The following is a 27,471-nucleotide window of genomic DNA, read 5'->3' as shown; positions in this document are numbered from 1 at the left end:
AAAAGAACGTGCTGTAAATGCTTAGCAAAAGGCAAGGGAAAACGTGTCTTTTTTAGTAGCCTCCCTAAGTATGATTTCTAGGGAGCCTAAGTAAAAGACACTGTCATTTTGCTAAACCCAAAGGCAGAATGTGGGTATGCAAAGAGCTGGCAGAACTAACAGTCCTGCAGCAAAGGTGTTCTTATTGCCACCTAAGGCTGAACTACGCAGCTAAGATCTTTCCACACTCAGAACTACAAGTTTGTATTTCAGTTCTACAACAGACAGACCACAAACTCCAGACCCAAGTTCTCCATGCCTCAGAACAAACTTCATCAGGAAATTCCTCTCCGGAAGGCTCCTGAGATGACAAGTCTCAGTCCAGTGACCGATACTGCCCAGCAAAATGAAGGTCTGTGGATATGTAGCACTAGATTTTATTTGGTTCTGCTGTGTTCAATTTGTTAACTCAAAGAAAAGATGACGCTCCAGAACACGTATATACAAACAAGGCTGCCCTTTCATGACTTCCTCATTTTGTCTTTTTTTTTTTTTTTTTTTTAAGGACGTATTAGGCGCTCAACTCTCTTACCATTTCCAAGCAACATTGATCTTTACATTGAGTCTCAGAACTGTGTTTTTTGTTGTTGTTGGTTTTGGTATGGCTCTAGAGACCTTTGTTTATCAGAACAAATCCTATCATGAGATACCATTTGTCTATGACTTTTTAACATGTTGTGACAGAAGTCCATGTTGTAATGCGATGGGAATTTACTAGCAGGCACTTTTGAGGAATAACATGGTGCCACAGTCTCAGGAGGTTCATAACGTATTCGTAGAGCAATTCACCCCTCCACAGAGCAAAGGGCAAAAGCATTACAAATGCACACTTGAGACTCCTAACACTGTGGTTTAAAGTGCTGAGGGCGTTCCTGCACATAAGAGATTACTTTTGCTCCCTTCACCTCAGACACCCCCAAGGTAAACTCTCTCTGCCACTGGCTGATTTGAAGGAGCTGGAATATAATGGCAAAGGGCATAGGGATGTACACAGCATTTGTTCTGTAAAGCAAGAAAATCCCCTAATACCCAGGAAAGCTCTAAAATGAATGTCTCAAATTCAATGATTCATGCTCATTTGGCTTTGCTGGCATAGGCAACAAACCAACTGGCCTTGTTTTCAACGCACGTCACTACTCGGGCAGTTGCTGATCAGAGAGATATCACTAGTGCCAAGAGCAGTTGGGTGGCAGAGTGCACGCAATCGTGCTCCAGTACTCATGCTGGAGTAGGGAAGCCATCCGATGCAGTGGAAACAACCTGCTGCTTTTCAGATGAAAACTGTAGTAGAGAAAATTGAAAGCATCAGAAGTGGACACCCTCTCCCCCCCAAACCCTTTATGAATGACAGATACAATGTGCAAGTAACTTGGGGGAATCAGGGCTGCTGTCACACTCCAACAGACTTGAATTAAAATAAGAACAGCATTTTTTAATGACATAACTTTAATAACAGGAGTACTCCTCATTGTACAGAAACAAAAAGGATACAGACATCGAAGTTCCAGGGTATAAGCTAACAACTGAAGCAGACACTCCAATGCTTCTGATCTTATGGAAGTAAAGGAAAAGGGGAGATACACATTCCCTTCCTCTGTAATGTCTTTTTCTGGCTAGGTTCACATACGATACTCAAGTAGGTGGTTCTAATCCGGTATGGCAATCCCTATTGCTCACGCAGCACAGCCTCTCTTTTCTCTGTGATTACAGGGACACACAAACACATTACACTGTTATACGGCCTTTCCACTAAGACAAAGGCTCTTCACTGCTTTTACAAAGTACAGTCTGTGTGTAGTAAATGATACCCCTCTGTGGTGGAAGGAAAGCGCTCCATTCCTTCCTCCTCAGATCAGAGCGTGGGTGGACTGCTGCGAGAACACACGTTGGCGTTTTCCTTGTATGTCTCCCATTTACCAGAAGGAAGGGAAAGCCTTGCCTTTGCAATCGGAGCAGGTGGCGATTCACTGCCTCTCCTCCAACCCGTGGGAGGAGAGCCGCAGGGGGAGGGAGCGTTCTCCCCACGGGAGACAAGGGCCAGGGCCAGGACCGAGACCTGCCCCGCACGACACAGATTTTTGTAATCTCCTTCACCAGCCGGAGCTGCACGAGTGTCCGCGGCCAGGCGGTGGGGAGGGGGCCGCGTCCCGCAGCCCCGCTGGGGAAGGTCGCACCCCCAGGCAGGGGGCCGGGTGTCAGGCCGTGCCCCGGCCCCGCCGGCAGACGGAGCGGAGCAGGAGGCGGCGGCGAGGCCGCGCAGCGCGTGCCCGGGGGCGCCCCGCCGCGCGCCGCTATTAATAGCGCGCTGGCGGCCGCGGGCGAGGCGCGCGGGGCACGCGAGGACAGCGGCGGCGCCGGCTTAAAGGGGCAACGGCGCCGCCGCCCGCACTCGCCCTCCCAACCGGGCAGAGCGAAGCCGAGCCCCCCCCCCGCCGCCTCGAGGCTCTGCCCGGGTCGCGCCCCCCGCGCCTGCCGCCGGCCGGGGGGGCCCACCGGCGCCTCGGCCCCAGGCTGCCCGGCCGGGGTAACTGCTTCGGGGCCTCCCCCCCCCCGCACGCGTTCTCGGGCGCAGAGCCGGAGAGAGCTTACCCTGCCTCGCATCACCACTCTAATTGAGAACACTAGGATACACCACACAAATAAAGGCCTTCAAAGCCTTAAGCGTGCGTTCAAGCCTCTTGGTTTCTGCTAAAACCAGAAAGCCATCACTGCCTATCTTCGGAGCACAGAACAAAACACACGCTTTAACCAAGCTGAAACTCTCCTAGACAGAAAGATCTCAATGCCATTAAGATCCTAGTTAACAGCTGAATACCTTCTCCAGCTGCCACCTACCACAGCAAGGAACCAGGACACCTCTAGTGTGCCTCTTCCCGTTCACAGCTCGGCATCAGTTTCACCAGAGGGTCACTAAAAACAAGCAGAAATACAGGAAATGGTCTGTACAGGCCCCTACCAAGAAGAAAGGTGAGGTAGTAGGGTTTGTTTGGAGCCACGCACGTATCATTTGAAAGTATCCCAAACTGTTGTTTCTCCTGTAATGGTAAAAATCCATTTCTTCTGGCCAAGATTCCTTTTAAGAGGTCTTTGCCAAGTTATGAACAATGCTTCATCAAAATGCACCATTGTGCAAAGCATGTAAACATATGCCATAAAGGCTAGGCTGTTATTCTTTCCAGGCACAGACCACCCTTGTTTTCAAAGATGTTTCAAGAAGAACATCTAATTCAATTAACAGAACTCTTTCATTTTTTAAATCACTTGTGTACATGCTTTTCAGATGCATCACTGAAATTTAATTTCCAACATGCATGCTGAAAATAATGCACTAAAGTTCAGTGTGAAAAGTTAGATGCAGATGAATTACGTATTCCTGGTGAAACACAGCAGTGAGCAGGCAGACTACTGAGACAGGAAGTCAGAAGCAAGAGAAAACAATATAAGCAACTTAGTTCAAACAAGCTGAGAGAGAAACAAACCTCCCACCTAGGGGATGATGTGATACTTTTGCATACTAAACTTATACGTATGAATGGGAAGGGCTAACAGAAAAGGAGGGAGAGTCCTTAACCAGGAACAAAAAGGTAAAGGGCTAAATTCTAAGTTCTTTAGAGTCTTATTTTCACTTAAATTCATGCTTTTGTGTATGGAGGATGTTTACACACCACTCTTCTTTTGTCCGTAGTGGGTCACTTCTAAGACCAACACCATCAACAGGTGTCTGAGGTAACAGTCCGCAATCTATTTAACTGTGTGACATTTTCCAAAACACGTCAAAATCAAATCTCACACATCAACAAACAAGATATAAAACCACAGCTTAAGTGCTACAGAAGGAATCTTAGCTCACAGTTGCACTTACTGAAAATTAAAATTCGTCAATGTGTGGCTGTTCTGACAATTGCACTAAAACATAAAGTAACATACTCAGAGGTTAGACAGCAACAGTGAAAAAAAGGCTCTTATCTAGCAAGATTTGTAGTAAGGCGGGCCTTTGAGTCCTCCTCAATACATAACTTCCACTGATTCGAGTGAGAGTAAAAGAACAAGTTCTAGTTATGCTAAGACAAAAACACCTAAGTATATTTTATTCTCAAAGATGAAGAAAGATGAACACAGCAAGTTCCATACCTGTAAAAGGGAGTTATCATGGGTAAAAACCTAGCTAAGAGACTGTATTATTCAAAACGAACTCCACCAAACTACAGGCCAGGCCAGCAGGTGCCGTGATCGACAAGAAGCATTTAGCATTTCTACAAGAGTTGTTTTGAACAAAGTGGGACTTCTAGCATTCAGGAATGTGCACAGCAATCTTTGTTCTCCTGGTTATTGATATGCAGAAACAAGTTTGCCGGTACCGATCACTGATGGTGTTACACAGCAGCGTAGTTAGAACTGGTGATGCTACTGTCCCATTGTGGGCCAGGCCATGGAGGCAGGGAAGAACAGTCTACTGCTCCACAGAGTGCTCTTTAGTTTTAGATTGCACAATTTGAGGAACAGTGAACATTGGATTTACAGACCTCACCAGGTTTAGATGGAAACCGTACAAGTTTTGTTCTTGATTTTGCAGCCTCCCACTGGGCACCCATAATAAAGTCCAAAATTAATGGATATAATCTGAAAAACTGAGCTGAATGACTTGCCAAGGCCACGCAGGAGACTTGGGATCTCCTGGCTTTACTACCACCTTACTCAGAAAGTAAGGTATATGGCAGGTATACTCTGCAGTGCAATCTTATTATTTCCATGGCATATTTCATATATTCAAGTAACATCACAGACAAGATACGTCTGTGACTAAAGAGATGAATGCAAATAATTTTTTTTAACTGATATGCTTTGAAAAATATTTAAGATGGAGAAATTGTCTCCATTCTGAAAATATTATACACGATGCACCGTAAGTACATACTGCTGAATGTAAGGTTCTCACAATTTTTAACATCTGCATGTTTGGACCAAAGCAGTCTGCTACTCTTCCTGCATAAAGGCCATTTAAAAGGGGAATTTGACATCCAAACCCAAAATAGCAATTTTATTACCATTCCCACAACACTGTCACAGCTTTCACACCTCACAGAGGACTGGCCTTTTTCTTCTACATAAACCAAAGTAGAAAGCAAACAATACTGCAGGCAGACTGCTGTTAGAGCCTGCAGTGAGGGTGTGCACCTCCAAACCGCCACCAACCACCAGCTGGAACCTGAACACATCCTCACAGAAGCACGTAGGCAGAAAAACTTACGAACAAACCTGTCACTGTAGGGCTCTGCCTGACTGAGTAGGAACATGTTAGGAAGAAATCACGGTTTACAACACAGGAAACCCCACATCATCAGCAAGATTCACACTTGCACCCCAAAACTTAATTTCAGAAAAAAGTAAGATGTTACTTGGAGCTACTGAAAGTATTTGGAAGACATTTTTGCTCTGAAGGCTAATTCCCAGCTCCCACAGATGAGATACATCATTAGGATTCTGCATAGCAGAGGTTAAGACACTGGAGAGCTATCTAGCTGCTAAATTTAAAATATAATTGGATTGCTTTGTTTTACTTGCAACTCTCTTGCTTCCAGTCTTGTACTTCAAAAGTCTCACATGACTTATTCATTACTTCTCTTTGTTTTACTAACAACCCTTGTTTGGGATTTGGGACAAGGTGAATCAAGGTGAAACAGAAGGTAACATACTTCAAGCAGCTTAGTTCATAGGCATCCCTGGGGAATCGGTAGCAGAAGACATACTTAAGGGATTCAAGGCCTGAACACTGTTTACTTTTGCACTGCGCAGGGGCACTGCACGCACTGATACTACTGAGGAAAAGATGTCAAAAAGAATTCCCTTCAACAAGCCCAAACTGGTACCTGTACTGTGAGGAAAACACCTCCGAATTGCAGGCAAACCCTCAATCACGGGCACTGACTCAGATTCTGTATTTTGCCCAGGCTTTATACAGGTAGAGGTTACACAGACACAAGTTGACACACTTACTCAATATTTCTCAACTTTCATAAAGCTACATATTCCGTGATATTACAGCTGCATAAAACCTAGATGTGAACCTCATTAGGGTTTCTACGTGTCCTGTGCTACGAAACCCTTGGAAGAGCATGTAGACTACCCAACTTATTTTCTGTAATACACAGCTTCTTTCCCACAAACTCCACGTCCCACAGGGGTTAAACAGTACAGTAACAGAGTTAAAATAGGTTCAGGAAAGAGCATGAGACTTAAAAATAGATGAGGAATCCAGGCGGCAAAGACACAGGAAGAGGTCTAAGACAAGCTGCAACAAGCCCGTGGAGAGCTTTTAAAAAAGCACATGAACTCCTCTGCCCCACTGAAGTCAATGTGGCTTTTACCAATGCCCTTTTACTGAGCCAGTACTTCATCCTGAGATCAGGCTTGGATTTCATTTCCACATGAATGAAAAGCCAGTGTAGTGGGAGGTAGTGACAGTCACACATACGCCATTGTTAATGTGGAGTACAGAGCATGGTGGCCCTTGAAAGACACAGACTGGCTTCATGTCTGCCTTTCCGCAATGAAGTCTGGAATCTCTTAAATAAAGTATTCTGATATGCCTTTGTTCTGCAGGGATACGAACACTCCCCGTAATTGTGTTTTTAAGGGAAGTAAAAACTGGATGAAGCTTTACTGGGCTTCAAACCATGGAAATCATTCATTGACAAACCTTTAATCTTAATGCAACACCGCAGCAGACTTTCAAGGGCTAAGGTAGTACCAATGCATGCTCAGACACAAAGGACAAGCCTAATGGCACAGCCGAGTTTTCATACACCTCACACGGAAGTTTTGCAGGCTCTTTAAACTGCAACACACAAGTGCCTGAACTTAAAAAGGAAAAAAAAAGTGTAATCATTATATACAGTAGTAGCAATTCCTCAAACACATATTTGCATGTGTTGACACTTCTGAAAGGAGGGCTGTTGAGCAGTTATGCTGGGAAATGAAACATTGCCTAACCCTGAGGAGTAACCGCAAGAACAGAAAAACAAGTGTTTCTGCAGCTGGCTTCTTCCTCCCACAGCCCTAGTCTCTGATTACAGAAATAAAAAGATTAAAAGTCACCTGAGGATCCAGCTGGTATTCAAGTAACTTTCTTCAAGCTATATAAAGCTTGCAGCTCAAACATCTAGTAACAACTTCCACTCCACTACCCTCCACCCCTCCAAAAAGTCTGGCTAGTGGCAAAACAAAATACACTCTCTCTCAAAAGCTTTCTGCTAGATGCATTTACATGTTAGGCTCAACAAGTTTAGCCATGAGATGGCTGATGGGGACACTAGGGACAACATTAGAGTAACTTACTCTCCCCCAAAGGAGTAATATTTTGGACATTTTGGGCAAGTAAGAAGAGGAGGAAACCTAATGAAAGAGAGCCTTCCTCCTTATGCACACGTTCACATCAAGCAGTAGGACATACATATGGGAGAGGTTGAATTACTATGCTGCTGCTGCTGCCTAGCCCCCTTCACCAATGAAGCTGCATCCAATCTTGTGGGTTAATTAACTCTTCAAAGAAACAGGTTAGTTTAACTCACTTCTCCATTACGGTTTGCTACCGCCATGCTAATCGCAGAGCTCCTTATGCAGTCTGTATTTACGGTCACAAATTGACCACTGACCAAACCACTCTGATATTTATTCAGTTGGGTCAGAAAGTTAGTCTAACCCAAGCAGTCTCAAAATGTGGGTAACAGCTCGCCAGAGCCAAGGAGATATGACTGCCTATTCTAGTATTTGGGTTCAGGAGCCTGGTAGACACAAAGGCATGGCTGGAAATGGATGGCATCTGGAATCAATTTGGAAAACTCAGATGAAGGTCACGGAATTCTGAAATGTTTTTTCAGAGAAAACCACCATGTCTTCTGCTAGTTAACACATGTTGGCTTGCAGGGATGGGGGTACAGAAATCAACAGACACCTTTCTCGTTGCTCTGATTCAAGCATTGGGGTCAGTTTGACTTTTCAACTTGGTGAATCATCTCGTAAGAATCACCTTCTTTGGGAAGACCACAGGTCAGCATGAGGCATCCTGCAAGGATCAAATCTGCCATATGTAGATGGATGATCCATGAACCACATATGAGGATTTACAGAATACACTGGACTCATGGCACATGTGTGACACTGCTTGAGAACAAAATCTGTTTGAAATTCCTGAGAATAAATAGTAAATATAACAAAAGAGTCTCCCAGGAACTCGCTTCCACCTGAATATTATACAAGCTCTTCAGAGAAGAGATTTTCTTTCCCTCAAGCCATACAATAAAATGGTAGGAACAAGATTCACCACCAGATCTAGCTTTTAACAATAAAAAAAAAAAAGGAAGTGAAAACATGTCACGGGCTGAGAAGCTCTTTCATTTATACTCTATATTGCTGTCTGGGTAAAAGAACCACCTCCCAAATACTGCCCACAATTTAAATCCCAACCACCTTCTGGCCAAGAAAAAAAAAACAAACATCTATGAACATGTCCCCCTCAAAAATCTTTTACAGTGGTTGGATTCACTAAAACCACCGTGTACTATAGTGGCTAGAACAGAAGAACAGAGTTTCTAGAGTCTGAAACAACATTTGTGAACATTTCCTATGCCCCTCTACTCTTAAAATGCCTCATACAAGAGCAGCAGCCCCAAGCTGGCAACTTACCTTTTATTAATAGTTAATGAATTTCCATTGCGTAGCTCATACATATGCAAGATGTAAGCATCCTGAGTGCAACTGACTAGCATGCTTCCAAAATTCAGCACACCAAAAAATTACGTGATGTCAATCCAAGGGGGAGTATAATCCTACCTAAGGAGACTGGCCCATGGGAGAAAAAGAAATGTAAAAAAGAAACCGTGCCAATTTCAACCAAGAATAAAATTGAAGCAAATGGCAGGAATTATATACTTGCCATGAGGCATGAAGCCAGAGCTAAAAGAATTGCCTCTATTCAGTGTCTCAGCTTCAGAAAGAAGGAGTGGATAAACAATTAGACAATGCACTCGGTATACAATTTCATTGCCCTGAGTCAGAAGCGGTAGGGATGTGTAGACCAGTACTCTTGGAAAACCAGTGCTTGCCTTGCATGGGGATGAGATTCAATACCGCTGCTTCTGACCCATGAGGAAACAAAGAAACCTGGCAGAGACTGAAGAGCACCTCCTCCCCATGCCATGGATACCACTTACTTCCACAGCATTCAAACAGCCCAGAATGCCTGCCATGGCTCTCCAAGGCCAGTATCAGACTAAAGGCATAGCGTAGTAAACAGAGGGAAAACACATAAAACCCTTTGATGTGTGCTGGGGTATTTCCATACTTAAGGCCTTCACAAGTGCAGTCCTCAGCCAGGACTGAATGTAAGCTGGGCTTGCTACTTTATTCACCTATTTCTGTAGACACTGGCCCTCCTCCAGATACTGCTGGTGCTTTTCAAGCAGACTGTGCTTCCCAGCAATACCCCTCGTGTGCCTCCAGCAGCTGTCCTGGGCCTCCGCAACAGCGTGCTGCCTTGGCTGTGGACAGGCTGGCTGCCCTGCCTGGCACAGCGATGCCAGCTGAGCACCGTTGTAGCAAAATGCCAGGATTTTGGCCTAAGTCTTTAGCTGCTCCTTAAAGAAGCCTCAGCTCCAGGTCTCACCCCCCCAGTAACACACACTATAGAAGATAGCACTCCTTTAAGCTGGGCTTTGCAGCACCCGTGGGTTTTCATTCTCCAGTCCCTGGCTGAGCCGTAACGCATGTAGTGGGAAAAGGCCTGTACAGGTACTGGCAATAGTGGATATCCACTGCACAATCTAATCCACCTTCCAGTTACTAGAGGTGAGCCTAAATACTACTTTCCGCTGGCCTTCAAAACTGATGTAAACATTAGTGTATAGTTTTACTTATTTGAGATCCTGAATCTTACTTGATACGCTGTTGCTATAGCCTTTCTGGGCAGTGTTACACAAGAGGATTTCACATAGGATTTCACAATTTCCTAAATTAGATTGTGCTGGGAGTGGAAGTAGGAGATGGGAGGGAAGAATGCGGATGCTTGACAGAATGAATCCAGGGTGGCAGAGTCAGGGTGATGCATTAGAACATCTGATTCACTTACAAACTCAAAACTAAGGATTGAATACCTGTTTTCCTTATTTTACACCCCTATTAGATATTTGCTACTATAGATGTTTGTCACCTAGTGATATCCTACTGGGGGACAGAATGAAAAAGAAAGGACAATATATCCTGTTAATATGGCAAAACTCAACCAGTAATCTCCAAAATCCCTCACTTTGCTCATAAAGACATGTGCGATATTTCCTACTCCTTCTCTCTTGCCTTTGCTGCTACATGTACTCTCAGTTCTTCATTTACCTTTTCTTTTATTCAGTTAGCTTCCTCTCCCAAAAAAAACTTCTCCAAACAGCAACCTGGCAAATCCATCATTGCCATAGTGAGTTCAAGAGCCAAACCTACTGCAAGTGAAGCATGCCTCAGGTGATGGAAGCACAGCTCTTTGTGACTGGGTGGCATGAAATGCTTTGCACAAAGGTGCTGTACTGGCCTGACTGACAGACCCCTCCCAACATCTCTTCCTACTTCCTCTTCCTGCTGCACATGCCACTTGCCGTGTACTGATAAGGATTACTTATTTTCATTCACTTCATAACAATGGAAATAAAATGCATCACCTGTGGGAAAGAAAATACACAGAGATAACCGTTCTTGGTTTTACTGTTTCTGTGAAGTTTTTGAATCCTAGAAAGGACAGTTTTCCTTCCTTAGACAAATAGCTAACTGTAAGCATTCTCTGCCTAAGGACTGCCTAGGCACTCCCCACAAACCTGGGCAAAAATGGAATTACCAGATTGTAAAGGAGAGAAGACAAGAGGAAAGTTAAAGCACAAATCCTGTCCTAAGGTGACAGGCTCAATTTTTTGCTCCCCATCTCCCCTCCACTCCCCTCCTTCAAATAAAGAGATTCATCTGAAATGAAATTAGAGACCCACATGTCCAGATGCCAGGTACAGTCAAGCATAATAGCTCCTCAGCTTCCTCCAGGGTCCTAAAACCAGAGAGAATAACCACATTTTGTAAGACTGTAGCCCTTCCATAAAATAAAGACCTGCCCTTTCTATCATCCTTGGTTGAGATCTGGTGTGGGTAGAAGAGAAAAAAAAGTGAGAAAATCCTCCACCTCAAGTTGCTGGCTCATGGAGATTTTCTAGTGTTTTTTTTTTTCCTATATTATAGACATAATATGTAGAGTATTTGGGCAGAACAGTACCTTAGGAAGAAAAGCAAAGGTATTACGCTACACAGCACCACTGCCCTGATATTACCAGAAATGCTGTACATAAGTTCAGTTACCAGAAATTTTTCTTTTACATTTGGTACCAACTGTGGCCAAGTCCTTTTTGCTCAAACAAAGAAAGTAACATGCAACAAAAATATAATTCCTTACTAACCCTCATGTAAATTACTCTAGAATAGAAACTCCTTCTGAAAATAACTAGCAACTTGAGTGTTCAAGTTTGTGAGAAGTGCTAAAACAACTATATGACAGTGGAAATCCCAGGAACTTGTCACTTTTGAAAAGGAAAAGTAAATACCAAGTTACTTTGGTATTTTTGAAACCCTTACCCTCTATATAAATAGGCCCAATTACATAGGCCTCATGCTCCCAGGCTTCCTCAAGGGCACAGAATGCAGGCCCTGTACAGACATCCACAAAATACTGAGTAAGATTATGCTTTATAGTGAAGTGCATCAATTACAGCAGTATGATGTGGAGAAGTAAAGATGCTGGTCAGTCTTCCAGCTAAACTGGTTCATTTCAACATCTCATCCCAAGGCTAACTCTACAAATGCTTACCATTTACCATCCTGACAGTGATCACTCGAAGGGGTATTTCCTTGCCTTGGGAAAAATACTCAGAACTACATAAATCATAGTGGTCTTACCTCTACCTGCTTGCCTCAGCAACAGTTCTTGCTTTAATCTATAGTTACTATCCACAGGGACTGTTACACATTTGACTGAGGGCAAAGGAACACCCATAAGACCCCATACCCTAAGGCTCTTCATTAACACTCATCTGTTGCAAGAGCCAAATGGGCTGTCATTACTGAATGGTAATTTCTAGAAAATATATTCAAAACCAACTCAAGACTACACAGTAGTGTAGTAGAGAAACGGCAAACATGTACATAAGGATGGTTAAGTTTTGCCCTTTACCACTCAGTTCTTTATTCTTTTCAACATTTGAATGGTTGTTTCCTAAAATACTTTGGGGGACGCAAATAACAACTCACAACAAAGTGACTTCCCCTTCCGTTGCCCTCAGAAATGACCATTTTCCTCTCGCTGAGACAGCTTACCAGCTAAATTAGGTGAAGTGCAACTCCCAGAAAGTTAATGAAATCAAAGACGTTTGTTCAGCCTTTCTGAGCCCTTGACAATTCCTCCCTTCCCCCCCACTGTAGACAAGCAAAGCACCGGATGCTCTCCTTCCTCTCTTCACCAAAAGCCCAGTTCTAAAGGCAGCAAGTCTCCTAGCCCTTCCTCCTCCTCCTCTGCCATCACGATCACACCAGCTGCTCACAAGACAAATGTTTTCCACTGCCTTCTCTCCTGTCTCTCAGCCTGTGCCTTAGCACCTGCTGAACTGGGAAAACCCTGTGTCTCCTGCTCATTTTAATAGCAAGATCTGTAGCAAGAGGGATTTTCCCGCAGCCCCCAGAGACTGTCAGCACTGCACTGCTTCCAGCCCCAGAAGTGCCATGCTTCCTAGTGGAAGCAGCCCTTGCAGAACCTCAGTTCCCTGGGAAGAGTCTGAAGCCTGTCCAGAAAAGCCGAGCAATGCATCAAGCAGAACAATAACGTAAAAAGACAGTAATAAATTGGTTACTTCTATTAGGCAGAAATATATTAACTAAATGCAGCTTAAAAAAAAAAAAGCAAATTTCTTGAAATATATTATACTACTGTACAGCAGTGTAACTTGAATAAGCTGATGAAGACCTAAACACAGGGCAAATGTTAACTCATGGTTGTGAAGACCTAGGAACACAAAACTATAGATACTGTAGTGGAGAAAGGAAATATTCAGGAGTGTTAAATGGGTCTTAGACAAATGTTATTAAAAAGGTTTCCCATCATCGTAATCAGAGAATTAAATAGGCAATCTTACTGTGTCACTGGGTTATTTGTGGAGATCCTATATACCACCAGACACAACAGAATGACGAACTCCATTGTACTAAGAGCTCCTCTTCTGTCTCTGACCTAGAGCCTTGGCTTTTGCAGTAGCTTGCTGGAAAGATGCACCTCTGCAAATATTTATCGGGCCTTAACTAAACAGATTTAAGGCAGAAAGGGCAGGGGCATGCAGATAAAAATGAATAGGAGAGTTAAGGAAAAGTGACGTGGTGATCCTACTCCAGGATGGCAGGAAGTAATAAAGAAGACTCTTGTAACAGTTTTCCCACTGAATGCAGAACTGTAGAACTTCCCTATTCCCCACACTGCATAAACTATGAACAGGAAATATTCCTATGAGGTAAACTGCAATATTCGCTTACGCAAAATTTACAGTCAAGTTTTCAAGCCCTTCCATTTCCTGAGTGTAAAGCATTTTTGTTTATATGGAACATGCTAGTTAACAGTGTAATGTTTTATTGCCCAAATCCTCTCCGAAACATATTCCATAGGATTTGTCTGTAATTGTGCCATTGACTTACTACAGTACATTACATCTCTTGAAATATACATGAACAGTATGTGTGCAGAATACAATAGGGACTTTGTACATTAGAAGTATTCTTTGGGTTACGAGCAGTGAGCTCGAGGGTTGGAGGAGAGGGCCCCATTACAATCCTGTATCCTTGCCCCATGGTTCACACCAGCCTCTGAGATGTATTAAAAATGCTCATTGTTTGTGCGCCATTCACTGCTTGCAGAAAGTCTTTCCAGTCTTCTCCATAAAAGAGAGTAGAGCCTGTAACATGTATGATGTATCCCCTAAAGCCAGCTTTGGGAAACTCAGAGATATGGAATAGAAGAGGGCTCTCCAGACTCAGAATGGTGATTAACTGAGCAAATCTTTACTCTATTATTTTTGACATATTTAGCCTCTCCCTACCCCCATTGTTTCCTTTTATTTCCTTCAGTTTTTCTTTAAACATTTTTATTCTCTGGATGCTCACTAACAGCTCTCTGCATGTACATAGCGCTTGCTATCTGAGCTGTAAGCGGGCAATGCATACTCATGCCATTGGCTCATTTAGGACAAGCACCTAATGGAAAAAGGATAAACAGGAAGGAAGAAAGGAGAGAAACCCTGATCTTTTTCTTTTTGATTCCCTGTTAAGAACCCCTGTTCCTAACAGGTTGTTTCTGCCAACTGGCACAATTCCCATTGAAAGAGAAATTCAGGGGTGCATTTTGGCTCTTTTCCTACTCTGAAGGCATCTGCATCCTGTTTTTTGACAATAAGCTGTTAGACACTGATCCCGGGCTCCCTCCTGCATGGAGAAAACCACAGCTCACCTGCTCTTTCACTGAGGGTATGTTGTCGTTAACTGCCTCCGCATCACGATGCTTGCTGTTCCCTGATCTGATGGATTTCTCACCTGGGAAATCCCCTAGCCCGAAGAAAATCTGTTGTTCAAAGATGAGCTAGGGTGTCAACCCTCTCTTTATGCAGTTGCTTTGAAATACAAAGGCACCGTCTCCACTTCTGGGGGTGCTGTGAGTTCTAGACAGAGCGTGCATACTCTGAGTCATAATATATGCACTAAAATCTTTCACCCAAACAATTGCATTGTCATATTTAATATTTTCACTAAAGCATTTCCATGTGATAAGTATCACCACACTCTAAGCTGAGCTGCCTGTACAGTGTTATTTCTGAAAGGTACTGCAGGTTAGAACATTCAAAACACACACTAGGAAAAAAAAATTTAACTTAGTTATTAAATGTGGGCATCTAATTACAAACAAGTGCTGTCATGGCAGTGTACTAATTAACACAACGAGTAACTAAACTTGCATCCTCACTTTGCCTGTACAAGATTTGTGTTGCAAGCATCAACCTTTATAGAGTAACTGAAAAACTAGACTGTTAGGGGACTTTGGTGACTGAACACGCTTCGTTAGTGATGTTGTTTCCCTTATTTTGAGGTGCAATGTAGCAGTTCAGCACTACAGAATAACTATGTTGTGATCAGAAAGGTGGCACCCTTGCTGTTGGAGGCTGCAGAGTATAGCCCACTTAGTTCCCCAAAGAACATCCCACTCACTGATGAGATTTATTAGGATTTTCTTTTCCATACAATTCTTGGAAAACGCATTACATCATGTCATCCCCTCACTGTGCTTTGTTCAACATTTGCGTTACACAAAATGATGAACTGTTAACCAGCCAGAACTGCCCCGTGGCGCTTTGCTGTCACCACAGTGGGACAAGCACGCCCTTGTTCTGTGCTGTTGATGACCAGAGTCATGGTTCGAATGAACCCTGATGTGCTCAGCTGGGCAGAAGAACACTGGCAGCTGTGAGACCAACGCATGCAATTAACTAGCACCTGCCATGCAGCCCTCGCTCATGACATAAAACTATCCTCTGGTAAGTGAGAAGGCTAAAAACAGAAGAACCATGTTGGAGAGAATTAGACAAACAACTGTTGCAACGCCTAGGTATTATTTAGTAAAGCACACTAAAAAGCAGAAAATTAATGTAAGTTTTATGAAGGCAAAAATCTATCCTTCCTAGCAGGTACAGACAGAACTAGCTCCACAGACACTGCAGGTGGGGTTCCACTGCCGACATTTGGCAGGAGATGGTAAGATAAGAGTTTGGAGAAGAGCTACTCACAGAACGCACCCAAAAGCAAAACGTGGTTGCTATTACATAGCCCATTAAACCTTTCACCCCTTCTGGTTCCAGCAGGGATCCCAAATTGTCCACTGGGAATCTGCAGATAAGCCTTCACCCTAAATGCAGGTGGCTATCAGCATATTGTATGCTGATTGTCACTGAACTCATCTTCTTACCGAACAAGGTCTTCCATTTTTTAATACACAAACCACCATAGGAAATCAAGCTTCTCAGACAGGTAATGAATGTCCCCAACACTGAATGTATTCAACCACCTACCTGCAGAGAACACAAACCAACTACCTTGCTGATCTACCTGGACCACATTTACCACTATGTTTTTATTCCTGAAAAAAATATAAATGCAAAATACAGCCAGGTTAAGAGTAAATCAACTAACGCACTTAGAAAACTATCTGTAGTTATATTCTAAATACATTCTTCAGTCAGTTCTGTTTAAGCCCTCTTACGTTTGGTTTCCTTGAATACCTGAGTGAACATAGTTGATTCAGATGAATGGTAAAGCTCTGAAGAGCTAACTTAGACAAACCAAGAAATGTGAACTTCAATATATACTCAAAGTAAATTCCAGATTACACAACTAATCTGCAATAACGCAAACTGGGCACTGGAACTCCATGTTGCTGGTGCTTTCTGATGGCAGTTAGAGTCAGGAAATTGAAACTATTGCATGAATTAAGAAACTAACCAATAAAACAAATTGCAAATTTTCACAATTACCTGTCTATAAGCAATTTGCACACCAAGAGTAATTCCCTAGTTCAGTGTGTGAATAGTGTTAAACGACAAACCATGTCTTGTAATATATCCACTGGCAGCTCAAAAATAAGCAGACAGCTCAGTGAGCACCTGAATTACAGAAAAACAATTTCCTAGGGACTTCTGTGTGTAGTCACTGATACCCAAATTGGGAAAAACTGTTGCAGCTTCCCATCAGCCCAGAGAAGGACCTGTCCTCCAGATACTCACCTGTTTCCAAGGGACATCTTTGCAGCTAGTTGCTTTTAAATTGCATTGTTGAATTTGGTTGAACTCACAGAAAAAGCTCAAAACCTATTAAGTAGGAAACAGCCACGAAACAACTGAGTAAGTCTGGGTTCCACAGAAAAAATAAATAAATAAATAAATAAAAATAAAAGAAAGACCAGGCTCTGGATTTTTACTCTTTTTCCTTGAGCAAAACTTGTATGGTGACTGCATTGGTTCCTCTGTCTTCTAATGAGGTCTAGATCTTCCTTCTTTCTGCTCAATGACATGTCTGTCCTCATATACTTGATGAAATCTCTGAAGTCTTATGGGCCAGATGCCTTTGATTTCAGCTGAATTAGAAACAGGATGGTACACAAAAAAACACTAAAGGGTTACAAGAACTACATCAACAATCACACTAATCATTTAAGGACAGAGGAAGAGGTTTAATGATTCACCCCTTATGTACAGTTCCATTTGCACCACGAAGCTATTTGTTAACTCTGTTTTACAGATGGCACATGCTGTTCCTTAAGGGTGGAACGATCAGCTTGAATGACAAATGTGGAAACATGCAGTGTAACTCCTAGGGCAAACCATTACTGTGAAAAGTCAGTCCCTGATCCTGGCAAAGCCTATTTAAGCCTGAGCCACTGAGATAATCATTGTAAGTGGTAAGCCTTTCCTTAAGGATATTACGTGATTTCAGATGTTTACAGCATGCAGACCAGTAGGTATGCAAGGAAATCTTCTCTCAGTACATTCATTCCAGGGAGATAAACAATTCTAGTACTCCCAAAACAAATTTCTGTCTTACAGCTCGTAGCACACATCCCTTCTTTAGAACAAGTTAAACTGGTAGTTTAAAAGGAAGAAATCACAGCCAGGAATTTACAAAAGGAGTGGTTTAGGTCTCCAAAACTACATAGAAAGTACCTAAACAAGCAACCCGGTTATCAAAATGTCTGTGTGCCCAAGGGCTCTAAGAAATGGATAGCACTGAAATGACTACACAGGGACGTACTGGGAGATTTGGAAACTTGTGGTCCAGCTCCATTAGGGCCAACCGGTATAGCTCAGGCTCCTCTGTCATGTGAAATGTATAACTATCCCCCACTGCTTGGGCTTCTTGGAAGTATCTCTAAGTTTCTGCAGAATGCTTCGTGAGATTGATCATATCTGTACTTCACAGTACAAACTGAGCCTTCTGGTAGTTTGATTACACATTTCTGCAGTTGCCCTTCTCTGCTTTAGAGATACGGTACATGTTCTGCATAAGGAACTGACTCAGGAAAGAATTTTGTCATTTTAAGTAATGTTGTTTTCATCCAGTGTCACTGAAAAAGAACTCCTTTGAAATCTGTCTACGTATCGCATTTAATCCGTGTGTTTAGATTGCTCCATTTAATGGCACAAACTCTTGGCTTTTCAGGTGCCAGCAAAACCTGTACCCTGTGCCTGGGCATTTCTGCAAATGTACAGATCAGACTTCCCAGTAATACAGAAGGGCATCACAGTTCTCATCCTAGAACAATTACTTTGCTTGGCTGGGCTTCTAGTTAATGTTAGCTTGCCACATGGATTAAGTTCGGGCATTTGTGAATTGCTGTGGGTTAACACCCTATCTCAGTCAAAATAATCCATGTTTTAGGCAGCTCCAGGACTGATATTCAGGCTTCAGGATGTAGATATCAAGGTTATTGTGAATATGAGAAGTCCTAACACTGTCATGCAACTGAGAGATGCCAGCATAGCAGCTGAGGAGCAGGAGACAGGGACCAGATGCAGGTCTTGTACTGATAGTCTGGATTCAAAGCAACATGGGCAACAAATAATCAGAAAGGGAGAGAAAAGCAGAACACAGATTCATAAATGGCTTCTGTTTATATGAAATCATACAAATGCTGCATTTAAGCCAGTGCATGTGCTAAATACATAGGAGACGCAATGAATCACAGAATTTACAGTAACACAAGGCAGTGAAGAAACACACATTCACGGATGGGAAAGAAAGGTTGGCTTAGCTTCTCAGGCCCACTTTCAGGGAGCGGGACTATCTGCTGGATAAATCTCCTTTGCAGAAGTGGCAATAAAAGTTCTTGGCTGCAGAAGAACTGATAATGGTGCCAAAGGTGAAAAAAAAAATCTCAATTCAAGCAGATCTCCCACTGCCACCAAGAAATCCATATCACAGCAGATGTCAATGGGGTAAGACAGTTACTAAGAAAAGGGAAAACCAAATTAAAAAAAAAAGGGGGGGGGGGCAAGAAAAGGGAAAACCAAATACAAAACAAAAAAAAGAGAAAGAAAAGGGGGTGTAACAGCAATTGCTCACCACCAGCTGACCAACAGCAACCCCTGGAAAACTCCCCCACAGTTTTATTGCAGAGCATGATGTTACATGGTATGTACCATCCCTTTGATCAGCCAGGGTCAGCTGTCCGGCTGTGCCCCCTCCCAGCCTCTTGCCCATCACTGGGAAGGGGCAGAGTGAGAAACTGAGAGAGTCTTGACACTATGCAAGCACTGTTTAGCAATGGCTGAAGCAGAAACGTATTGTCACCACCATTTTGGGCACAAATCCAAATCACAGCACCATAGATGCTGCTATGAAGAAAATTAACCCCACCCCAGCCAGACCCAGCACAGGGACCCACCTGCAGACTGTCAGAACAGAGTGATCCTGCCAACAGCCGCTACCCACAGGACGCTCAGCCCTCAGCTGCACTGAGTAACTGATTCAAGAGGAGGGGAACCCATGGCTAGGGGGCTTCCTTCTGCTTCAATGAATCAGCAAGGCATACATTTACTTCTTTTATTTTTTACACAAAAATCAGGGAGCTGATTTAGGTTGACTTACACTGAAGGGTGTGTAAACAAACAATTCCCTACTCAGCTTCCTCAAGTGATCACTCCTCTTAAATCTCCATTACACCCTCGCCTTCATGTCCAGGTTCAGACTACAAGTAATGGTTTGTCATGGAGAACAGCCATTTTCCACCTATGCGTACTCCACTGGGATGCACAGCTATCAGCATTTTACCATCTCATTACGCAATGTAAAAGATTTTTCTTCATTGCAGGGGCCCAATTTGGAGACATCAGAAAACACACAAGAGAACCCCCCAGTCCAGATTTAGTTTTCATTTTAACACAGCCATTCATACCAAATGCCAACTAGCAAGCATTACGTCCATTGTACAAAACATCAGATCTCTTCATAATGCTTTCATAAATACAAAACACCAACTTTTTGACCATTGACCATTTCAATACGCCCAACATATTAGCGATCAGCCTCAAACAGTATATTGTAAAAACATTCAGCTGAATATTTTGCAATAGTATTTGCACCTGCAATTCATTGCTGGCTTGCAAGCATAAACATGAATAAAAGTTACACAACATTTGTTGAATAAACTGCTAGGTCAATTCACTCATTTGAGAGCTTCCTGGTGACATTTGTCAGTATTTTCTGTGGTTTTGAATGAAAAAATGCTTACCAAAGTGGGAACATGCAGTATTCAACCCACGTAAAAAGCACACATAAGCGAAGAATTAGAAATAATAAATGGGTAAATCATAAGAGACCAAATCAGTATTGAAATCAGTTAAACACAGCTGAAAAGAATGACTCTGTGGACCAAACCCAGTGGAAGCGATTATTTTCAAGGCATGACTACTACTTCATCACTTTGCGTTTTATTGATGGCAAAATCTTACCCAAGTCTCAGACTCCTGTTACAGAGACTGAAAATTCAGGATTTTATGTTTCACCTTCCCATGTTTTCTTTACCTGAACAGCCTCTTTTCCTTGGGTGAGCATTATTTGACTTGATGTTTTCATTTAAGAGAAGTTACTTAAAAAAAAAAAACCGATTCCTCAGATACAGGCACTAGATTTCAACATGTAAAGTTCTATGAAATATTTATGGCACAAAAGTTACATTTCCCAATATTCTTAAGTTTTGACAGCCCCTACGTGCAGGAGAGAGGAGAAATGTGCTATGAGGAGAGAAGCCAGAGATGTCCACATGCTGGCTTCATAGATTTGTCCAGCAAAGTCAGAGGCAAGTCCTGATTGGTTCTACGGGCATAATTTGTGCACACAGGGGCTGTGATGATAATGTGGACAGACTCACTAAGACTTGCACTAAGGTGTTTTCATCTTACAGCTACTGTGTAGGAATGGAATGGGGAGAGGGCCTACATGGCCTTTCACTTTCTCCATTCTCCTGAACAGCTTCTTGAGATGACGTAAAGCAAAATAAATTCACTTAAGTCCATACAACTTGAGCACTTTACACTTTTTGCAAGTGACTCACAGGATCCAAAGCAGAAGTGTATGAAAACAGAAGAAATTTTTGAGCAAATTCATGCAGCAAGAGTACTGATGAAATGCCTGTAATATAAAACTGAATGTTTAGGACTCATGTTCTCGGGAATAGGAAATTTTTCCTTGGTGAAAAATTATCATCTTTCCCACTCACAAAATTCCTGCTTCAGACTGTCCATGTATTAATTTTGCGTGTTGCAGACTTCCACTACCATTTACTTTATAAAGATGTGATACTCCAGCATCCTTGTAATAGGTTTTATACCATTATAAAAAAAAAAAAATAAATCTTGCTATTGCTCAATTTCTTTTTCCCTTTTTTGGCCATGCAAAACTAGATATGAGCTGATTTGAAGCATCTGTATCAGGACTTTGTTCTATTTTGTTTAAAGTTCTGGTTAACAGAATTCATAAAACTAGTTTAACTTCACAAAGTATTTCGGAGCTTCTCATTCCCGTAATTTAAAACAATGAGCTATTTTGGGAGGTGCAGAACAGGGTGGATTTGATTTAAAATTATTCTGCTGCTATGCATTTGTAGCTAAACAAGACTCTAAACTATTTATTAAGAAAACACTAAAGCAAAACAAAACAAGCAAAAGACTGACAGAGCCCAGGCTGAATTATTTGAGTAGATGAAAAAATAGTGCCCTAACAGACAGAATTCCCACCTGTCTATGGGACAAATGCCTGCAGCTGCGAACACATCAACAACAATCCAATAAAGAAAACTGAAGAGGGATTAGAGTATATTTTTATTAATTTTTCACTGATCTAAAATTCAGCTCATTTGGTTGACAAGTCAACAGTTGCAGGATATTCAGCAGAGGTGTATTTACCGTTTATCGTATACTTGGAGAAATTCACTTTTCCACTTGTTCTGAGAAATTAAATGCACAACAAATAACAACAACAGACATATAGTCAGGTAAATACATTATCATTACAAAAAAAAGTTTAGGTAAATTTCTGTAAGATCTTTTTGCACCACTGACCTCATGACTGAAATGTGTTACAAAAGAGCATCACCACTGCCGTTTGCAGTGAGGCTATTATTTCACACAGAAACATTTCATGTTTGCAATCCTGCACTAAAACCCACAGACGAGTCCATTGGGCAGCTGGAATTTTCACATCCAGATGACAAACACACCACACCCTGCTCCTGTACCTGTAATGAGATAGCAACTTCTTCAGGTTCAGTGCTCCAGAAGGGACTGTTTTTGTCATCTGGTCAGCTATTATCAAGGCAGAGACACATTTTTATCCTTAGTCCTGCTTTTTAACAAGGCAGTAACAACACCCCCTAACCTGGCTACACACATCTTCTGAATATGACTAAGCTTTCTTTCACATTAAAAAGCCTTTCTGGTACAAGCAACCACAACACTGCTCTTTCCCAAATGAGGAAGGCACGCCCAAAGGGTTCACCCAACCAAAAAAAGCAGCAACTTCTCAGGAAAACAGACCCCATCCTCCTCTGCCCGCCGTTACCAGGCAGGCACGGAGCCAGCCCCCACACAAAGAGCAAAACAAGTTCTCAACCACAGAATTGCAGAAGTACTAGAGAGTTCACGCAGTCCACTGGGGACTTGGTTATGACGTAATTGCACATGAGAGGCACTCCTATATAACAGGAACAGCTACCAGGACAAGACTTTAAGCTAAAGACCTGTTAAAAATAAAAATAAAGGTTAAGACCCTGTCTTATCATCAGCTATGGCTGGCCACTAACTCCTCACCATCCTTCTGCTGCCCACGGGCCCAGACGTCCTGTGACATGGCATCTTCTCCCTCTTGGCCAAAGGCTCCCGGGACGTGGTGGGCTGTGTCCCACCTGCTCACGCCCCGAACCAAGCCATAGGAGCACCGCACGGTCCCCAAGGGAAGCCCCCGGCCCTCGAGAGGCCCCCGACACAACATGGCGCCCAGGGCCTCCTCCACTGCGGGGAGTCACACGCAGCATGCAAGGTCTTCTCTGATTGGCTGCTCTACCACCTTCTGGAGCCCGCCCAAGCATGGCAGCCAATCACACCTCCCGGTTCACCTCGAGGGATTTCTCCTCAGGGTGGGCGAGCAGCGGGAAATGGCGACAGGACGACGCCACGGGCCGCGCGTGCCCGGCGGCGGGGCCGGGCTACACCGGCACTTCTCGTCCAGAGGCAGCGGCTCTGCGGCATGTGCTGCCCTGAACAGGGGCAGGCAGCGCGGCTGGGACGGGCCCCGGGCAGCGCGGGACGAGGCGGCGGCGCCGAGGTGGTAGGAGAGGGGCCCGGCGGGGCTGAGGGGCGGGACGGGGCGAAGCAGAACCCCGGTGGGGGCCTGGGCCGTCCGCGCCTCCCTTCTCCTGCCCCGCTTCTCCTTGAGAACGTGGGCCCAAGCCCTGCCCTCTCCTCACCCCCTCACCACGGCCGCTGTTTCTCCTCGAGGTGGGAGAGCGGAGGGGTCACTGCTGCAGGGTTCCTTGTGAGGAGCTGCCAGGTAGGTCTGCTGCAGCCACCTTCAGCTACCATCTCCTCATGAAAAGGTTGTCCCTGGGTTTATTTCCTTTAGGAATAAATAGGGGAGACTGAAACTCGATCTTTATTTGGAAACGTGTGAACGTTTCCTGTAGCCATGCTCAGCAGAACAAATGGTACGACATGTCTGTATCAAAATGATGTAGCGCATTGCAGCGTAAAACCACATCTTCCTGTGCTGGTGGTGTGCCTTACTCCTCCCGTGGCTGCAAGGACTGAAGTGCCGCAGAGTGCCACAGGATAACAGAACAGACAAGAGGGCTGCGGTAGACACAGGTTGCCAACAGGTCTGACCTAGAGGGGAAGCGGTGCATGAGAACCCAAAGCACAGCACCTATAAAGTGCAGCGGTAGCACTGGCATATGTTGCTCCTGAATAAGGCATTTTCACATGAATGAAACCAGCTTTTTACTCAACACCAAAACTATTTGAGTTTCTGCAAGAGATGTTCGCTTCCTTCCACACCCCCTCAAACTCCAAAACTTTCCGTCCAGGAAGGCTTCCAAAGAAGCCCTCCTGGTTTCTGACCAGCTCTGCCACTGAGGAAAGGTCCATCTGCACTAATGACGGGAATTTCACAAGAATTAGTCTAAAGAAAGAACATGATCCAACCAAAGGTAAGAAGCACCACAGAATAACAGTGTTCAGACCTGAAATCAGATGCATTTCTTTCTGTTTTGGTAAGCTGGTCACGCACAACCCATTTATTCATTCAGGCATTAATCTCTACAAACTGGCTGAGCTATTATCTCTTGATAAATGAGAATAATAATAATAAAAAGTGATTTCCATTTGTACTTTTAAATACTTGAGAGACAGTAGAGTGCTTTGACAGAGAGGATGGTGATTTCAACAGCTTATTATTCTCTGGGAGTCAACTAAACGTGTCACAATTTATTAAAATCCTCACACGAACTCCATCCGTGTAGCTGCAGACCAACTGGTGTACTCTCCCTCCTTTCTCCCATCACTTGTATCAGCCCCAACACCGCACCGTTTTTAGATCTCTACGTTTTAACAGCCCGGCGCCGGTTAAGCCGTCCCTGCAGGCGACGCTCTCGCGCAGCACGCCCCGAGCTGCCGGCGGAGGGCTCCGCGCAGGGCGGTCCCGGGGAGCGCTCCCGCGGCACGCGGCGCGCCCGGCAGCCAATGGGACGCTTCCTTTCACTTGCGGGGGGGGTGTCTAGTTGTGACGTCACGGCCAGATGTGGGCCGTGGGCACGCCCCCGGCGAGGAGCGGCAGCGGGAGGCGGCCGGCTGTCAGCGCGCCATGCGCGGCCCGGGCCGGCACAGCCGCTCTCCTCTCGCGCCCGCGACGAAACGCCGCCGGTAATTCACCCTGCCAGCAACAAGCTGCCGCTGCCGGGAGCCGTCCGCTCGCCTTTTTCCTCTCCCACTGGACTTGGGCGCTTTTTTGGATTTAGGGACGGGCTGGGCGTGATCGTCGCGGAGTGCGGTTTTGATGGCTGCTAGATCAGACTTCACTTCTGCTGAGAGAGCTTAAGAAATAAAGAGAGGGGAAGGTCTGCTTGCCTAATCTCTTAAAAAAAAAAAAAAAAAGAAGTGCTTTTTTCCGGTTTGGATTTCTTTTAAAACTTATGAAAAATGGCAACAGCAGCGTACGTGGATCATTTTGCAGCAGAGTGCCTTGTTTCTATGTCCAGTCGTGCTATTATCCATAGTCCCAAAGGGGAGCCTGATCCCCAACCTGATGCAGCAATACCTCCTTCGTCAAATGGAGAAGATAAGTGGGAGGTCAGAGAGACCGGGAAAGACAATGGATCGTCATTACTTGTGGTAGCTAGCATTTTAGCAGATCTGAACCAGCACGTCCCAAACTCACCCGCTCTCAAAATGGAAAAAACAGAGACCTTTGATATCACAGAACAAATACACATTTCTATCGCTCCTAAGGAGTTTGGGGAAGAAAGCGTGTCTTCGGCTGGTAAGCGTGGAGGAGGAAAAGCAGCCACACCTACTAGCCTGGCTGCAGTAACTGAGCCAAGCCCCAGACAAAAGAACAAACGCGGGAGAAGCTGGACTGACCCCGGATCACCCCAGAAAAAGCACAAATGCCACTATGTGGGGTGTGAAAAAGTTTATGGCAAATCTTCCCATCTTAAAGCTCATCTAAGGACCCACACAGGTTAGTTGCAATCCAGCCAAAGATTTATTTGTTACAGCTTGGTAATTAAAATGAATGTTGGAAAAAAAAAACAAAACACAAAAACAAACTTGTATTTGGCCACCATTACGGTTTCATCTTTCAGAACTCAAGCTCAGAGAAAAACAAAAAAAAGCCCTCCGGGAATAAACCCTTACTGGGCATAGATTCAAAGCTAATGTTGCCTTTTATTACTTAATATCACAGGGAATGGAGCGTGGGTCATCTGTGTGGATCCTACCACACTGTAATTTTTAGTTGTTATTCTTGTTTGGTGTATCTTCGACTTACCCTTTACAAGGCTTCTTACCTTCCCCCATCTACTTTTTCCAACACTGTGCTCCTGTCAGTACCTTTATACCTGCTTATCACTTCCAATACAAGCATCAGTACTCTTAATAGTTTAAAATTAAATGTTCTAGAGGCACCCGAATGACCGTGTTTCTGTTTCTTTCTTTAGAAGGCATTTTTGTGAAGCTAGAGCAGGCAGGAAGGCAGTTGAGAGGCAGAATATGAGTCACAAGGAGATACTGAACATAAATGTAAAGGGACATGGGCAGCTTCTGAAAAAGCTTTTAGCAGCTGAGTAAAACTGATTTCAACGACAACAAAAAAAAAGCACATTTGAATGTAAACACTAACTTTTCCTGATCAGCATTCACTTGTTGGTGGTCTCATCTGACCGCTTCTTTGTTGCTATCATAACTTACAAGACATACACACCTAAAAAAAGTTGAAGTCTTGCAAGCACCATGGAAGTTACTGAAATAGTTAGGAGTACTATATTGAAAAAGGCCCCGTGACGTGCCATACTTGATGCCTCTGCCTTGTGTTGGGGAACAGGATGGCCTACAGTTGCACAGGGAGCTCCAAAAACCGAGGAGACTGATCTCTGCTGGAGACACTGGTCATAGTGTCTATGACAAAGCACCATGCAGATGAGAACAAACTTAGGCAAGCTGTTCAACTGAGTTATTTCAGACAACAAATTAGTTTACTAAAATCCGTGATCAGTTTGCTTATAAAGAACGTTAAGGAAAAGATCCTCAGAACTACACCTGACAAATAACTCCTGAACCATCTTAGCTCAGAAGTGGCAGCCTCACCCACACCAAACAAACCTCTTCAAGCATACCTAGCTTTTCCTGCTGCCTTCCTAGGATGAAGGAAGAGCTGTTCTAAACTGAGGATGTTTGCTTTCTGTGGCAGAGAAGAAAGCCCCGTCAAGTTTAAGCATATAGACTGACAATTCCCTATGCAGCGCGGCCAAAGGAACAGCATGTTCCTGGCACCCTAGGCAGCTTGCCCCGCTTTGCGCTGTGCGACTGTTTCTTGCCTGTTTGGAGTTCATGAGAAAAGGTGCTTACACTCAGCTCTCAGGGAATTTTCTCCATTGATTTTCAGTTCTTTTGCACTTATTTCTGGCCTTTGCCATTGTCCTAGAAGCAAAAGATAAACTTAGCCGTGTTTCTGGGCTCCCAAACCAACTGGAAACCAAGACAGGGAACTCCTCTCCCCGACAAAGAGAGAAGG

General features: G+C 43.9%; 3 protein-coding genes across 3 annotated transcripts in view; 1 reads left to right on the top strand and 2 right to left on the bottom strand.

Annotated features, from left to right (window-relative positions):
• TRPM1 (transient receptor potential cation channel subfamily M member 1) overlaps positions 1-24,809 on the bottom strand; it is a 130,531-nt gene extending 105,722 nt beyond the window's left edge. Inside the window, exons 1-2 of the mRNA XM_083850970.1 lie at positions 24,685-24,809; positions 22,998-24,068 (exon numbers count right to left, since the gene is read on the bottom strand). Coding sequence (XP_083707096.1) covers positions 22,998-23,178 — 181 coding nt within the window. The 5' untranslated portion in view covers positions 23,179-24,068; positions 24,685-24,809. The remainder of the gene's footprint in view (positions 1-22,997; positions 24,069-24,684) is intronic.
• On the bottom strand, positions 7-2,876 carry LOC310905166 (uncharacterized protein). The gene is made up of 2 exons (XM_083851074.1): positions 1,848-2,876; positions 7-1,737 (listed from the first exon to the last, which is right to left on the bottom strand). The coding sequence occupies exons 1-2, from the start codon at positions 2,638-2,640 to the stop codon at positions 1,706-1,708; spliced, it is 825 nt and encodes a 274-aa protein (XP_083707200.1). The 5' UTR covers positions 2,641-2,876; the 3' UTR covers positions 7-1,705.
• A 570-nt stretch (positions 24,810-25,379) lies between the features above and the next one.
• The window catches only part of KLF13 (KLF transcription factor 13), a gene marked incomplete at its 5' end in the record, with an annotated part of 34,783 nt that continues 32,691 nt past the window's right edge, over positions 25,380-27,471 (top strand). The window contains one exon of the mRNA XM_083851073.1: positions 25,380-25,920. Within this exon, the coding sequence (XP_083707199.1) occupies positions 25,380-25,920 (541 nt within the window). The remainder of the gene's footprint in view (positions 25,921-27,471) is intronic.

The sequence above is a fragment of the Anser anser genome, assembly GCF_964211835.1.
Source record: "Anser anser genome assembly, chromosome: 10".
Classification (NCBI taxonomy): Eukaryota; Metazoa; Chordata; class Aves; order Anseriformes; family Anatidae; genus Anser; species Anser anser.
This window is presented reverse-complemented; position numbering and strand designations above follow the sequence as displayed.